The sequence below is a fragment of the Myotis lucifugus genome, unplaced genomic scaffold (assembly GCF_000147115.1).
Source record: "Myotis lucifugus unplaced genomic scaffold, Myoluc2.0 scaffold_10, whole genome shotgun sequence".
In the NCBI taxonomy this organism is placed as follows: Eukaryota; Metazoa; Chordata; class Mammalia; order Chiroptera; family Vespertilionidae; genus Myotis; species Myotis lucifugus.
The window spans coordinates 12,011,225-12,026,036 of record NW_005871058.1 but is presented as its reverse complement, the minus strand read 5'-3'; the positions used below and the strand labels follow the sequence as shown (position 1 = coordinate 12,026,036).

The 14,812-nt window shown below is 41.4% G+C and overlaps 1 protein-coding gene across 1 annotated transcript in view; it reads left to right on the top strand.

Moving 5' to 3' along the window:
* Nucleotides 1-6: 6 nt before the first annotated feature.
* Nucleotides 7-14,812, top strand: part of HEBP1 (heme binding protein 1) — a 21,143-nt gene continuing 6,337 nt past the window's right edge. Inside the window, exons 1-3 of the mRNA XM_006084261.3 lie at nucleotides 7-175; nucleotides 5,784-5,922; nucleotides 7,598-7,778. Of these exons, the coding sequence (XP_006084323.1) occupies nucleotides 98-175; nucleotides 5,784-5,922; nucleotides 7,598-7,778 (398 nt within the window). The 5' untranslated portion in view covers nucleotides 7-97. The remainder of the gene's footprint in view (nucleotides 176-5,783; nucleotides 5,923-7,597; nucleotides 7,779-14,812) is intronic.

Below are 14,812 nucleotides of genomic sequence, written 5' to 3'. Positions count from 1 at the left end.
CCCCCGGACGCGCTGCCGAGCTAGTCTGCACCGCGCCACCCAGTTGCCCCCCGCCACCCCACGTCCGCTCGGGCGTCCCGATTGCCGCGGCGACACCATGCTGGGCATGATCAGGAACTCGTTGTTCGGGAGCGTAGAGACGTGGCCTTGGCAGGTCCTGAGCAAAGGGGGCAAGGTAGGCCCGCAGGACTTGCTGGGTGGCTGCGCCCCGCGCACCCGGAAGGGGTTGGAGCGGGTTCTGAGGGGCCGGTGGGGCAGAAATGTGCCCCGGATCGTGCGTTATGGCTTCTGCCTTGGGCACGGCCGTCCATGGCCCAGCACTTGGACTGGGAAGGAGGGAAGGGGGAGGTCCGGTGCGGCGGGGCTCAGGGCTCTGCTGAGGAGGGGACACACACACACACACACAGGCGAGGTTGATTGGCGGGGAGAATCCCAGCTCGGCGAGGTGGACAGCGCCTGTTGAATGCATTTAAACATCCTGAACTTGGGTTTGCTGAGAAACCCTCCGTGGCAGAAAGGACTGGAAAACTGCTGTCCTTAAGACATACCCTTAAGAACAAGATCGACGTAAATGTGCAAGGCCGGAGCACAGGGGAGAAGCAATCATTCCGCCTGGGGGTGAGGGTGAGCCTTGGGGAGGAAGTGTGGTCAGCTGGGCCTCGGGAATGTGCAAGAGTGCACAGAAAAGAGAGAGCGTGTGCAAAGGCCCAGTAAAACGGCTGCTGGCCCGTGGGACTCCCAGAGTTGGGTGCCTAGAATACAGGAGTGAGCAGGGCATAATTGCTGTGCTCCCCTGAGACTGGCATCACTGCTAACACAGGCAAATTGGACTGCCCCCTCAAAACAAGGCGTCTGCCACTAGATGATCCTTTCCTTGCCGACAGGTATTTTGTGCACTTAGTGGCTGTATACTCAGCTTCCAACTCAGCGCCTCGTTTGTTAAAGGACTGAGTTGTCTGGGGTCAAGTTCTGGTACCTAGTACAGTGATCATCACACAAAAGCCCTCAACTGGATTCTGGATTCTCCAAGCAGCCATAGCTGTCACTTCACCTGTCTGTATTTGTTTCCTCGGCTATAGGATGGGCAGTTTAGCCCTGAACAAGGGGGACATTCAAATGCCTGTGAACTCAGCCTAGTGATCTCTAGGGTCCCTGTTGGCTCTAACACTTGAGGAATCCACATGTCACCATCAGCTCTCAGAGAGCTTTTCTTTCTGTGGTGGAGTCTGGCTCACTTGGTCTGTTTGGGTTAACAGTCAGTGCAAATGCAGGCTGATGGTCTGGGCTGGTCTGCTGCCTGTTTGCCCTCAGATCCCTTCCTCGCCATCCCACCCCACCCCCCATCCCCCCACCCCACCCGCCGTTTCCTGTTCCTCTCTCTGTGTCTGCACCTGGAGTGGGAACTGACCCCTGTGGGCTGTTTCCCAGGCTGCAGTGTCCGCTCTCTCCCATCGAGGTTCGCCCAGTGGGAGGCACTAGCAGGAGATAAGAGGGCCTGAGGAAGGGAGAAGCCAGGGTATTTTTCCCTCTCCTTGTCCACCCTGTCATATTTCTGGCACAAGGTGCTTCTCTGTGGCTCTTGCTAGACAAGTCACCATGGTTCTAGCTTCCACCAAGTGATCCAGGTACCTGAACTCAGGTAACAGATAATCCTCCTTCTACCTCTACTAAGGCATTTACAGACCTCTGGATTGCCTTACTGTCCACTGTTAGGTATCTCAGTCCTTTATTATCTGTGAAATCAAGTCCTTGAATTAAGATGCCTCTGTTAAAAATACTCTAGGAGTTCCTGCTTCCTGTTCGACGTTTATTGATACAGCATCACCTGCCTCTGATTTGATGCCTCTAGGGATAAAAGCAGCTGCCTGATAAGCATCTTCTCTCAGCATCTGATGGGTATATGGGGCAATATGGGATATTGTCACCAGGCCAAAGCAAATCATTTAACCTGAACGAACCTCAGGTTCTGTAGTTGTAGAATAAGTATACAAATGCCCTTCCCATCTGATTCCAGAGTTACTATAAATATTAAAATTTTAAAAAAACATGAAAATATTTTGTAAACCACCTACCAAGGTGGTAATATCATTATGTCAGAACTTACCTCAGTTCCACTCTTACTAGCTGTGTGGTCACAGGCAACTTTCTTAACCTCTCTAAAGCTAATCCTGAGAGAAAATAATGTCATATCTTATAAGATTGTTTTGAAATTTAAATGAGATAACCAATTATAAGTTGTTCAACATACTACCTAGCATTTGGTGGGGGGTGGTAACTGTTAGCTTCCTCTTAGTTTTACAGGTAATTTTATAGGAAAGTTACTTAACCTCTCAACCACTCTGAATACTAAAATTCCACAATTATGAGAATGATAATATCTGTGTAACAATTAAATGTTCAGATACTTGTAAGCCTGTCATACATATTCATATATATATATGTATATATATGAAAACCCAGGGTATTATTATTTTGAAAAGAGCTTCTCCCTGAAATTTTCTCTTACCCTGGAAAGAGTCTGAGTGAGAAACTGTTGTCTACTCTCCTGGGCACATGGGTGGCACATGATGTGTCCCGTGTAACTTGGGTTTGGGCTCACCAGATGTTCAAGACTGATTCCATGCACCCATAGGGGAGGCCCAGGCTGCTGCAGACCTTATCATGCGCCTTCTGCATTGCTCAGGGAGGGGGGAGGACACATGGTCTCTGTGTTGGGTTGGGTGGGCCTTGTGGATACTCAGAGCAGACTGATATTAATAACTGACATCTTTATTGGATTTGTGTCTAGTTGGGTGCACACTGGTTGGCACCCAACTGCCTGGGGTTTGAATACTGGCTCTACCACTTGTCCACTATAACTTGGGCCCATTACTTACTTAACCTCTTGTGCTCCTGTTTCATCTGAAAATAAAGATTAAAAAAAAACTAACTTCTTCACAGGGTTGCTGGAGGGATTGAATGAATGAATCCAGGTAAAATGTTTAAAATAATACCTGACACACAGACAGTACTCAGTTAGGTTGACGTTGTTGTTGTTGATGATGATAATGATGATTGATATTTTCTTATAATGAGAAAGTTAGCTTCCAAAATCAGCATGTGGCAAGGGAAAAAACTGACCCTGCAAGAGGACCTTGCAAATCCCATACCAAGAAGCACTCTTGTAAGGCCTCTGTCTGGGACTTGAACTTGACCAGGGTTCCCAATGAATGTTGAAAATTGGTGTTTGTGGCCACAGGCCAAAATCCTCATCTAGTAACAATTGGGAGCATGAGCTAGCTGAATACAGGGTGGAGAAGGACTATTCTCATGTTTCAAGTAACAAGGAAATGCACTTACAGATATTAGACTTGAAAAAATCAAATGTGTTAACTGTATTAACTTAGCTGCTTTATTTTCTGCAAAAAATAGAGAGAACTCTACTTAAATTCAGCTCCTTGATGAACTAAAATAGTTTTATAATGTCAATTTCTCAAGCCTAAATTTTCTCAGAGATCCAGTGATTCCAGTGAGAGGTTAGGGACACAGAGGCTGTGAAAAACAGGCAATAGCTGCCATAGAACCACCTTAAGACATTGTAACCACCTTCTCTTTAGGATAAATACAACTAGACAAGGTTCTCATCTCTCCACCCAGCTATGCCTATTGTATCCCTTGTCATTAGAGTAAAAACCAGATTTCACTCCACAGCCTTCTTTCCCACAAATAGCATGCCTACTATGTGCAAGACGTAGACATAGTGCTTAGGTGTTAAGAGATACAGTGATAAACAAGACAGATAATCCCCTGACCCCATGAGGCTGGCTTATGGTTGCAGGCAGAGGTTAAAAACATTATCATTCAGTTATAATTACAATTTGTGAAAGTACAATGGCCTATAAAAATATCATTGGGAAGCTGTTTTTAATAAGGATCTTCTCTGAGGAAGTGACTTTTAGATGAGTAGGGGCAGAGACAGGAACGAATACTCCAGGCAGAGGAAGCAACAGATACAGAGGCCCTGAGGCAGGAATGACCTTGGCATTTAAAGAGATAGCAGAAGGCCAATGAAGAGGTGCTCTGGGTGTAGCTGGCAAGGCAAGTAGAAGCTAGGTGATCCCTGGACCATAAGAACTTGGTGAATGAAGGCTTGTGGACAGGCGATTAATGAACATGATTGGATTTATATAAAATGTTCCATAAATGTTCTCTGGGCAAGCTCATCCTCATCACAGCTTTAGTTACTCTGTATGCTGATGACTCCCAAATTCCTATCCCTATGCCAGTCGCCTGCTGAGCTCCAGACCTGTGTGTTCAGCTGCACAGTGGACAGTTTGCTCGTTTATAGCAGGAGGCAGGTGAACGGACAGATATGGAAGGGCCCTTCCAGTTCTAGAGTTACCTGCCTTTGGAGTTCATAGGAAGGAAGGATCACTTAGGAAGAAGAGGTTGAGTTAAGCCTTAAAGGATGGTAGACTTTTCATGGGGCCCTTGACCCTCTGCACCAAACTGGATTGCTTCCTTGGCAGCTTTCCTGGGGAACAGGCTAAGAGCACAGATCACCTATACCATTCCCCAGAACTCAAGATTCAGACACACTTGCAAAATTCCATATTTAGATCACACAAAATCAGTTGAACTAATTTGGGGCAGATGAAACTGACTTGCTGTCAGATCGCCATCATTGGACTGATAGGTACAAACCCAAGTCCCCATGACAGCCTACAAGTTCTTCAGGTTCTGACCACAGCCAGACCTCTGGCCTCCTCTCTTGCCCTGCCCTGCTGGACAGTCATGCTCCAGCCACAAAGAACCACCTGTATTCATCATCATCAACACACTGTTCTTTAACTCTTCTCTTTCACCCTGTGGTGACTACTGTCTGGAATTGCCCTCCCTAAACTATCAGAGCATTTACGACATTGTATAACAATTATGTAATTCTTCTCACCACCCAACTAGACTGCCTCTGTCATATTGAACTCTAAATATGTAGCACCTGGCAGAGGTTTTCAATAAATGTTTACTCAATGAATCAATACAGCAGTGACTGAATGTCCAGTGGGATGATCTGTAAGCACCTCAAAGTCAGCATAACCTACCCAGACACATAAATACACACACCCATGCCCCCTAAACTAACCTAAATAACTCTCTTCTGTGTTCCCACACTGCCCTTACACTCCTCTCCCTTAAACATGTCATCATGTTATAACCTGTTTCCTGGCTACTTCTATTAGACCGTGCCACTCATGAGGTCAGAAATCATATCTTTTATTTCTGTTTTGTAGCACCTGCACAGTGCTCAGCACATAGTAGATGTTCTGTAGTTGTTGGCTGAATGAATAAAAGAGGAAAAGATCCTGCTAGCTTTCTGCAGTGAGAACTTGTTTCTCCATTGTAAGATTTCCTTCAACGTAATCATCCAAACTTTCTACAGAATTTTTCAATTTCTGTTGTATTTTTCATTTCCAAGGGCTCTTTGATCTCTGAACATTCTATTTTTACAGCATTCTGGAGATGTTCATGGGTGGTGTTGGAAGCAGTGTCTTCTCTTACCTCTCTAAGAATACTGATTGCATGAAGTTTTTTCTGCTGTCTCTACATCGTAAGAAATCCCAGAGTCTATTTCTCATGGCCCTTTATATTCAGGCTGTTTCTTCTACCCAGTGGACATACCCAGGCTTGTTATGGAAAGTTCCTTAGCAGCTCGTGCCTCCTGTAACTGGATTATTTCTGTTTCTAAAAGTCATCCCAGGTTGCTCTCATCTACCTCGTAAGCACTGTGTATTCTCTGTCTCTAGGAAGAAGTGACCTATGAGGAAAGGACCTGTGAAGGCGGGAAGTTTGCCACCGTGGAAGTGACAGATAAGCCTGTGGATGAGGCTCTACGGGAAGCAATGCCCAAAGTCATGAAGTATGTGGGAGGCACCAATGACAAGGGTGAGTGCCCCTGAAGGATGTGGCTCTGGTCTCAGAGGCGAGCCTTGCATGGTCTTCACTTCATTCGTGGAAAACACAGGGAGGGGCCACAGTGCACCTGTCACTACCTGTTTCAGTGACATGTGAACTTGCTGCACTGACCTCTTTATAGCTGTTTTAGGTTGGTTTGTTTGGTTTTTTAAATGTTTTTTGTTGACTTTGAGAGAGAGAATGGGAGGAGAGAAACATTGACCAGTTGCCTCCCACATACACCCCTACCAGGGATTGAGCCCATAACCTGGCCATGTACCCTGACCAAAATCGAACCAGCCACCTTTCCATGCACTGGACGACGTTCAACCCACTGAGCCAGCCAGGGTGGTTTGTGGTTGTTTTTTAACTGTACAGTGCTTATCATGTCTTTGGATTGGTGAACTCAGTGAAGTGTGCCCACGGTAAGTCAAGCCACAAGGAGAGGGTCAGCCTCTGACTTGAGATCTTAACTCCAAGAATGGAAATCTCCAGTCAGCCCCCTGGTAGCTCAGAGTTTGAGGGGTCCTGAGAGTCAGCCAGTGATGACTATGGCAGATCCCTGACAATGGAAGGGTCTGAGGATTCTAAATCTGTCCCACTCCTAAAGACTGGGCAGTTGTATGGGCTACCTCCCTACTTTAAAATGATAGGCCTGACGTTTCCGTGTACCTGTTAGCATGTAAACCACATTTAAATATGAATTTAACTCTTAAACTCTCTAATTTCGACTATACTTTGGAATCGCTGAAAACTTAAAATGAGTCAGAAAGCAAGGTGAAAAAAGAGATGGCATGGTTAATTTTTAGGGTAGTTCTCAAGCTGATCACTTAGAAGGCTAGAAACTGGTATTAACCTTAGCTACATTTACTAGGACCACAGTAATCAGGCTTTGAACAATAAGCTGACCCATAGGAGGTCAAGAAGAAATCTTTTTCTTCTTAACATCAGCATAACATATTTTATAATAAAATATGTGTAAAAATTATAAAACTCATTAGAAAAAATCACAAAACAGCCCCCCTCATCCATCTTTTCTAGTATGATCATTGTTGTCTTTTGAATGTATTTCTTTAGGGCTCTTTAATAGGCTTTTAAAATACAATCGTAGTGTTTGTGTAATCGTATATCCTGCTTCTGTTACTTATTGCATCACTCTTTTTCCACTGTTGTGAAATAGTCTTCTTAAGCATAATTATTACTAGCTACATTGTACTGCATCATGTGCCTACAGTTTATTAGGACATATTCCTATTTTGAGCCTATTTATATGGCTCCCAGTTTCTCACAATTATAAACTCTGCTGCAATGAATATCCTATTACTAAAAGCCTTTTCCGTATTTTGGGTATTTCCTTAAAATTGACATTTAGATAGGAAGTAATTAAGTACTGATAATATTTACGGTTTTGATATATATTACTAAATAATTTTTTCTAAGAGAGTTGAATTGCTACACCCCCTGCTTCCAATATATGCAAATTGGAGGTCTTTTGAGTGTATGAAGTGTGCCCACCATATTTTTTTTAATGCCTCACGTGTATATTATCAATTTTGTGACCAGAAAATATTGTCATGGAAGGAGAAGGAGGCTAGCAGATTTTCACAGGCCTGAGCAAGTCCTGTCTCTCAATCCCACCTCACTCCGTGGGCTTTTCTGTCTGCAGGAATTGGGATGGGGATGACGGTCCCCATTTCCTTCGCCGTGTTCCCCAGTGACGATGGCTCCCTACAGAAGAAAATCAAAGTCTGGTTCCGGATTCCAAACCAGTTTCAGAGCGACCCGCCTGTTCCCAGTGACAACAGCATTAAAATCGAGGAGAGGGAAAGCATCACTGTCTATTCCACGTAAGGAGACCATTTTTAGCATCTAAGGGTGTGCTTGAGCGTTTGCATTACACTTATATTTTTTCCAGCTCTGCTGAGATATAATTGACATATAACATTGTATTACTTTAAGGTGTACACATAATGCTTTGATAAATGATTACCACAATAAGTTTAGTTATCATCCATCACCTGACATAGTTATGAATTTTTTTTCTTGAAATGAGAACTTTTAAGGCCTACTCTCTTAGTAACTTTCAAATATTCAATACAATATTGTTAACTGTAGTCACCTTACTGTACATTACATCCCCGGGACTAATTTATCTTACAGCTGGGAGTTTGTACCTTTTCACCACCTTTGCCCATTTCTCCACCCCTCCCCTTTATCTGACAACTACCAATATGTTCTGTGTATCTATGAGTTCTTTTTCTTTTTTTTAATTCCACATATAAGTGAGATCATACAGTATTTGTCTTTCTCTGTCTGACCTATTTCATTTAGCATAATACCCTCGAGATCCACCCATGTAGTCACAAATGGCAAGATTTTCTTCTTTTTGTGGCTGAATAATATTCCATTTTATAGATGTATCACATCTTCTGTATCCATTTATCAGCAGATGGATACTTAGGTTATTTCCAGATCTTGGCTATTATAAATAATGCTGCATTGTACATGAGGATTCAGATATCGCTTCAAGGTAGTAATTTTATTTCCTTGGGATATATACTCAGACATGGAATTGCTGGATCATGCAAAAGTTCTATTTTTAATTTTTTGAGGACTCTCCATACCATTTTCCACAGTGGCTGCACCAATTTATATACCCACCAACAGTGCACAAGAGTTCCCTTTTCTTCACATCCTCGATGCTTGTTATTTCTTGTCTTTTTTTTTTTTTTTTGGTTTTTTTAAAAATATATTTTATTGATTTTTTACAGAGAGGAAGGGAGAGAGATAGAGAGTCAGAAACATCGATGAGAGAGAAACATCGATCAGCTGCCTCCTGCACATCTCCCACTGGGGATATGCCCGCAACCCAGGTACATGCCCTTGACCGGAATCGAACCTGGGACCTTTCAGGCCGACGCTCTATCCACTGAGCCAAACTGGTTTCGGCTTGTCTTTTGGATAATAGCCATCCTAATAGGTGTGAGGTCATAGCTCATTGTGGCTTTGATTTGTATTTCCGTGATGATTAGTGATATTGAGCACCTTTTTATATACCTTTTGGCCTTTTGCATATCTTTTTTGGCAAAATGTCTATTCAGATCCTCTGCCTTTTTTTTTAAATCAGATTGGCTTTTTTGCTATTGAGTTTTTTATATATATGTGTTCCCAAAATTGTATACACACTTTAACAGCTGATAGCTCAGTTTTGAAAATGAAATATATTTTAATACACACTGCCCTTATCATTATTCAAAGTTGTATATACATTTTTGGGGGACACCCTATATTTGGATATTAACCCCTTATCAGAGTTGCAAATACTACTCCTTTTCAAACTTGCCCCTTATCAGATTTAACCTCTCCTCAGATTTGGCTCTTACCAAATTAACCCCTTATCAGATTTGCAAATATTTCCTCCCATTTGGTAGGTTGCCTTTTCATTTTGTTGATGGTTTTGTGTTTTGGGTTGTTGTTTTTTGTTTTTGTTTTTGTTTTGTTTTTTTGCTGTGCAGAAGCTATTTAGTCTGATGTAGTCCCATTTGTTTATTTTTGCTTTTGTTTCCTTTGTTTTTGCTGTCAAATATAACCATTGCCACACTGATGTCAAGAAGCTTACCACCTGTGTTTTCTCCTAGAAACTTTACATTTCAGGTCTTATGTTCGAGTCTTTAATATTTTTAAGTTGATTTTTATATATGGTGTAAGATAGGGGTCCAGTTTCAATCTTTTGTAATGTGGCTGTCCAGTTTTCCCAACATCATTTATTGAAGAAACTATCCCATCCTCATTATATATTTTTTACTCCTTTATTGTAAATTAGGTGGCCATATATGCATGGATTTAGTTCTGGGTTCTCTATTTTATTTCACTGATCTATGTATCTATTTTTATGCCAATACCATATTGTTTTGAATAGGTTTGTAATATCGTTTGAAGTCAGGAAATGTGTGATACCTCCAGCTTTGTTCTTTTTTCAAGATTTCTCTGGCTATTCAGGGTCTTTTATGATTTCATATCAATTTTAAGATTGTTTTTCCATTTCTGTGAAAATTGGGATTTTGAAAGGGATTGCATTAATCTGTAGATTGCTTGGGTAGTATGGACATTTTAATGATATTCTTACAATCTATGAGCATGGATTATCTTTCCATTTATTTGTTTCTTCAATTTCTTTAGTTAATGTCTTATAGTTTTCAGTGTACAGATCTTTCACCTCCTTAGATAAATTTATTTCTAGATTTTATTCTTTTGGATGCAATTGTAAATAGGATTCTTCCTTAGTCTCACTTTCTAAATTCAGATTGTTGATTAATTAAGAAATACCGAGTCCAGATGATTTCTCACTTCCATTTCCTCAGCCTACAGCACACAAACATATGCATTGTATCTGAATAAACACTTTTGTCAGTTGACAAGTTGAGTTGACTATAGAGAATATCCTTTCAGCTTAAGCTGAGCATTAACCACAACAAGGTTCTGGGAGACTCAGAAAAAAGCTAAGTCAAGCTGTAGTTTGGGGTCATAAATACATAGGAGGCATAAGGCTGGGATACCTCAGTTTTACCTCACACTTCCCTAAATGCTGGGAGGGCAGGGAGTATATGCCAGAGCTGGACTGCCACCCCCTTTGGTGGCTCATGATCTGTGGACCTTTGAGCAGAGCACACATGCATCCTATTTTCATCCTCGTTCTGTTTCCAGGGCCTCATTTGTGGCCAAGTTCCCGTGACTGCAGTGAATAACAGGTGCAAATGGTTGCGTGCTCTTATTCTTCGGACCCCAACCTCCCCTTAGAAACCAAGTCTTTTCTAGATAATCAGTGACTATGTGTTAAAATCCTACAGTGTGATGGGCACCCAACCACGTGTAGGCAGACACCAGGAGTTTCACCACTAGTTACCATAGAACAACCTCATGAAAAATAAATATACAATTAATCTTGCACTGGACAGTTTGAGTCCACTCGCAGGGGGCCTCCAAACTTAGTTATTTGGCAGACTAGCTCCAACTCTACACCTGAGGGTGCAGTTTTCTCTGTAGACGATGCATAATGATACTGTGAGCGTGGCTGAACGGGGCAGTTAGTCCAGGAGACCCAGGGCCACCCAGAGGACACTGAGGGTACTACAGCTGGGCAGCAGTAAATGGAGACCCCCAACTCTTCTACTCTAATCTTCATTCAGACTCTCCAGCCTTCACTATAGAGGCTGCAGAGAAAGTAAACTCTAATTAAAGAATTTCTTTCCAGTGCAGGGACTAGGGTGGGGAAGTGAGGCACCTGTGGTGCAAGATTTAAGGAGGCACTTGCTCTCACAGTTGTCCAAGCACAGGATTGGCACTGAGAGTGAGTACCTCCTTAAATCTTGCACACTAGGTGTCTCAGCTGACTCACCCTAGTTCCTGCTCTTCTTCTCCATTCTCTTTCCTGTGTCTTGGGAGGCAACCTGGTGCAATATAATGAACAGTTATATTTTAGAATAGTTTGAATTCCGGGATGATGCTTGGGAAGTTTTTAAGACTTACTTTCCCCATCTGTTAAGTACTGATACTATCATCTACCTCATAGGATTACTGTTAAAGAGTATCTTTCAGTATTTATTAAGATGCTATTTATAAGTTACTTAATGTTTGTGACCTGTAATAGGTCTCAGTAATAATTCTTTCCCTTCTTATTCCATAAGGAATGAGGTTGAAGATTAAATTTGTTCACATTAGACGCTAAGGCTAGTTTCTAATTCAGGGGTGAGGAACCTTTTTGCTGCCAAGGGCCACTTGGATATTTATAACATCATTCGTGGGCCATACAAAATTATCAACTTAGAAACTAGCCTGCTATATTTGGTCAAACATTTAATTAACTCACCCCTAATGCCTTGGCAGGACCAAACCAAATGATTTTGTGGGCCTTATACATCCCAAGGACCGGATGTTCCCCAACCTTGTTAATCATATGTATGCCCAGACCCAGGATAATGAGTTGGTACGATTTTTTTCATTTGTCTTTAACTTTTTAGTATGGAAACTCTCCAACTCATAACAAGATAACAGGAACAAGATTATGAAACCCTATGCACCCATCACTCACCTTCAATAATAATTAACTCAAGGCCAGTTCTGTGTCATGTGTACCTTCACAACTTCCATCCAGTCCCTACTCTGGGTCAGTTTTAGGTGAATTCCAGATATTGTATTATTTCATTTGTCAATATTTCAGTGTGACTGCTGAAGACTCTTAAATAAATGATCAGACTAACTTATCACTCCTAAAATTTTAGCAGTCATTCATTAATGTTATAACAATATAAATCATCCAGTGTTCAGATTGCTCCCATATCTCTTTTTTTTTAGTTTGTTTAAATCTGGACCCAAATAAGATCCATCCAGTTCAATTGGTTGGTACACCTTTTACATTTTTATTAATCTGTAGCTTTTCTCACCACCACACCTTTTCATTTTTTCCTGCTGTTTATGGATCATTTGTCCTATTGTTTTTCATAGTCTGAATCCTGCTGGTTGCCTTTCTGTGGCTTTTTAACATGTCCCTCTGTCCTCTGCGTTGCCTGTAAATTAGTAGTTGGAACTAGAGGCATGATTAGATTCAGGTGTTTGCCAAGATATTTCATGGGTGGTGTATTCCTCCATCACTGGCTCATAACATCTGCTTGCCTCTGTTTTTGTGATGTTAGTCATAGAGCTCACTCTTACCTAGATGCCTTGTCTCACCAGAGGTTGTAAAATGATAATATCCTCTATTTTTTCCTCTTCATTTATTAGCTGGAGTCCTTTGCTAAAGAAAAATTTCCCCTTACCTACTATTTAGTTCCCGTGAGATAGAGTCGGAGAGAAAAAGCAAGATGCCTTCTCTTTAGCTTGATACCTTCTCTTTGTTAATCAGTTTTCAGAATAATGATTTCATTCCTTAGCAGCCTCCAGAGGTGAGGTAGTGTTGCTCTCCAGTATGTTTCAAGCACACCTTGACATTTCTTGTTCTACAGCTGGAATTAGCCATTTCGCTAAGGAACTCTGGTTCCTTGTGGTGGGAAAAGGTATCTATTAAAAGGTACTATTAAAGCCAGGTTTGTGGAAGTTTCCTTTTAATTCTCTGAGATCTAAACAGATGAAAGTAACAAATATGGTGTGCAGCCTGGCTCAGTGAATTTTTTTTAACCTAACCTATAGTCTTTTTTTTTTTAAATATATTTTTTTATTTTTCGCTTAAAGTATTACAAAGGGTATTACATAAGTGTCCTTTTTTTTCCCCCCCGCCCTTGACAAACCCCTACCTTCCCTTACCCCCCAGTGTCCTAACCTATAGTCTTAAGTTAGCATATAAGCATTCCTCAACTAGCCACTTGGTGTCGCTGCACAGTCAAATGTGCATTTAAGAGTACCTTAGGGTGGAAGGCAGAGTGAATGAGGTAGTAGATGGTAAAAGCCCTATTTCAAATATACCATGAGTGCATTAGATGACAAAATTCATTCTAAAAGGAAAGCCTGGTGTCCTGAATCCAGTCTTCCTGTTCTATGACCTTGTGAAGGATGTCCACAAAAGGATTATACATTTATTCACAGTATTCATTAGTAGTGCTTTTAAAATGAATAGAAGGCTATGAAGAAATAACACTATCAGAATATTTTTCATTTTCACAAAAGACCAAAGAATTATCCTTACACTTAGATGAGTGGCCACATCCCACCACAATGCCCTCCCTCTCTCGTCTGTAAAGACCACTTAGGTTAAAGCTAAGCCTCCTCTACTCATTTCAGCAATGGGTTCTCAAAAGAGACTAACAGCAGCCCAGGTCTGATCATTTTAATGAAACTTTCATGGTTTTAATGATATGTCTGGGTATAAAGGAAAGGGTTGGACACATGGAGATCATTGTCAGAGCAACCTGTCCTCTAGTCCCAGCTCTACCACTTAATAGCTAGAACTTTTTGCTTGTTATTGAGCCTCTGTGTACGTCAGTTTCTCATCTGTAAAATGGGAGTGTTGTGAGGATGGAATATACCTATAAATGCCTACACAATGTTAGATGTGAGGTAAACACTCCGGAAATGTTGTCTACTTCTTGACTTCACTTCCCTCTAAGATTAGTTTACTTAGAATTAACAACAAAAAGGTCAAGATACTGCAGATACACTTGAGTTCAAACCTCAACTCTAATCATTGAGTTTTATAACTTTGGGCTTTCTGAGCTATAAAATAGAATGTATGGTGCATTGTAGTGAGGGTCCAGGGTTTTGGTCCTTGTCTTCTCTGCATTTCTCTATTTTTCCTTCTTCTCTAAAGATCTTAGTCCCCTTCCATGGTATCACTTGTTGCCCTTTCATCAGTAACTCTCCAACCTGACCTCTGTCCATCTCCCTTAAATGTCTTATTATTCATAGGCTTATCATGAAGGCTAAGGCAAGGGCATTTACACATTCATTCATTCGTTTATTTTTAAAAATCACATATTCATTTTTTACTTACTCTGTACCAGGAATTGTTTTAGCTCCCAAGCAAAGGAACTGCTCCTTGAAGTGGGAGAAACATCACAAAAGAAACAAATGCCTCAAGATATTTCAGAACTGTGTTGTTTCAGAGATAAGAACTGGTATCTATGGATTGAAATTATAGGAAAGCATATTTCTATTCAAAAATAAAAACATTCTGGCATAAGGTATCTATCAGTAAAATGGACAGATGATGAGGTAATGAAGTCCTTGCCCTGGAGGAATTCAAGCACCATCTGGACCAGGGGTCCTCAAACTACGGCCCGCGGGCCACATGCAAATACAAATATTGTATTTGTTCCCGTTTTGTTTTTTTACTTCAAAATAAGATATGTGCAGTGTGCATAGGAATTTGTTCATAGTTTTTTTTAAAACTATA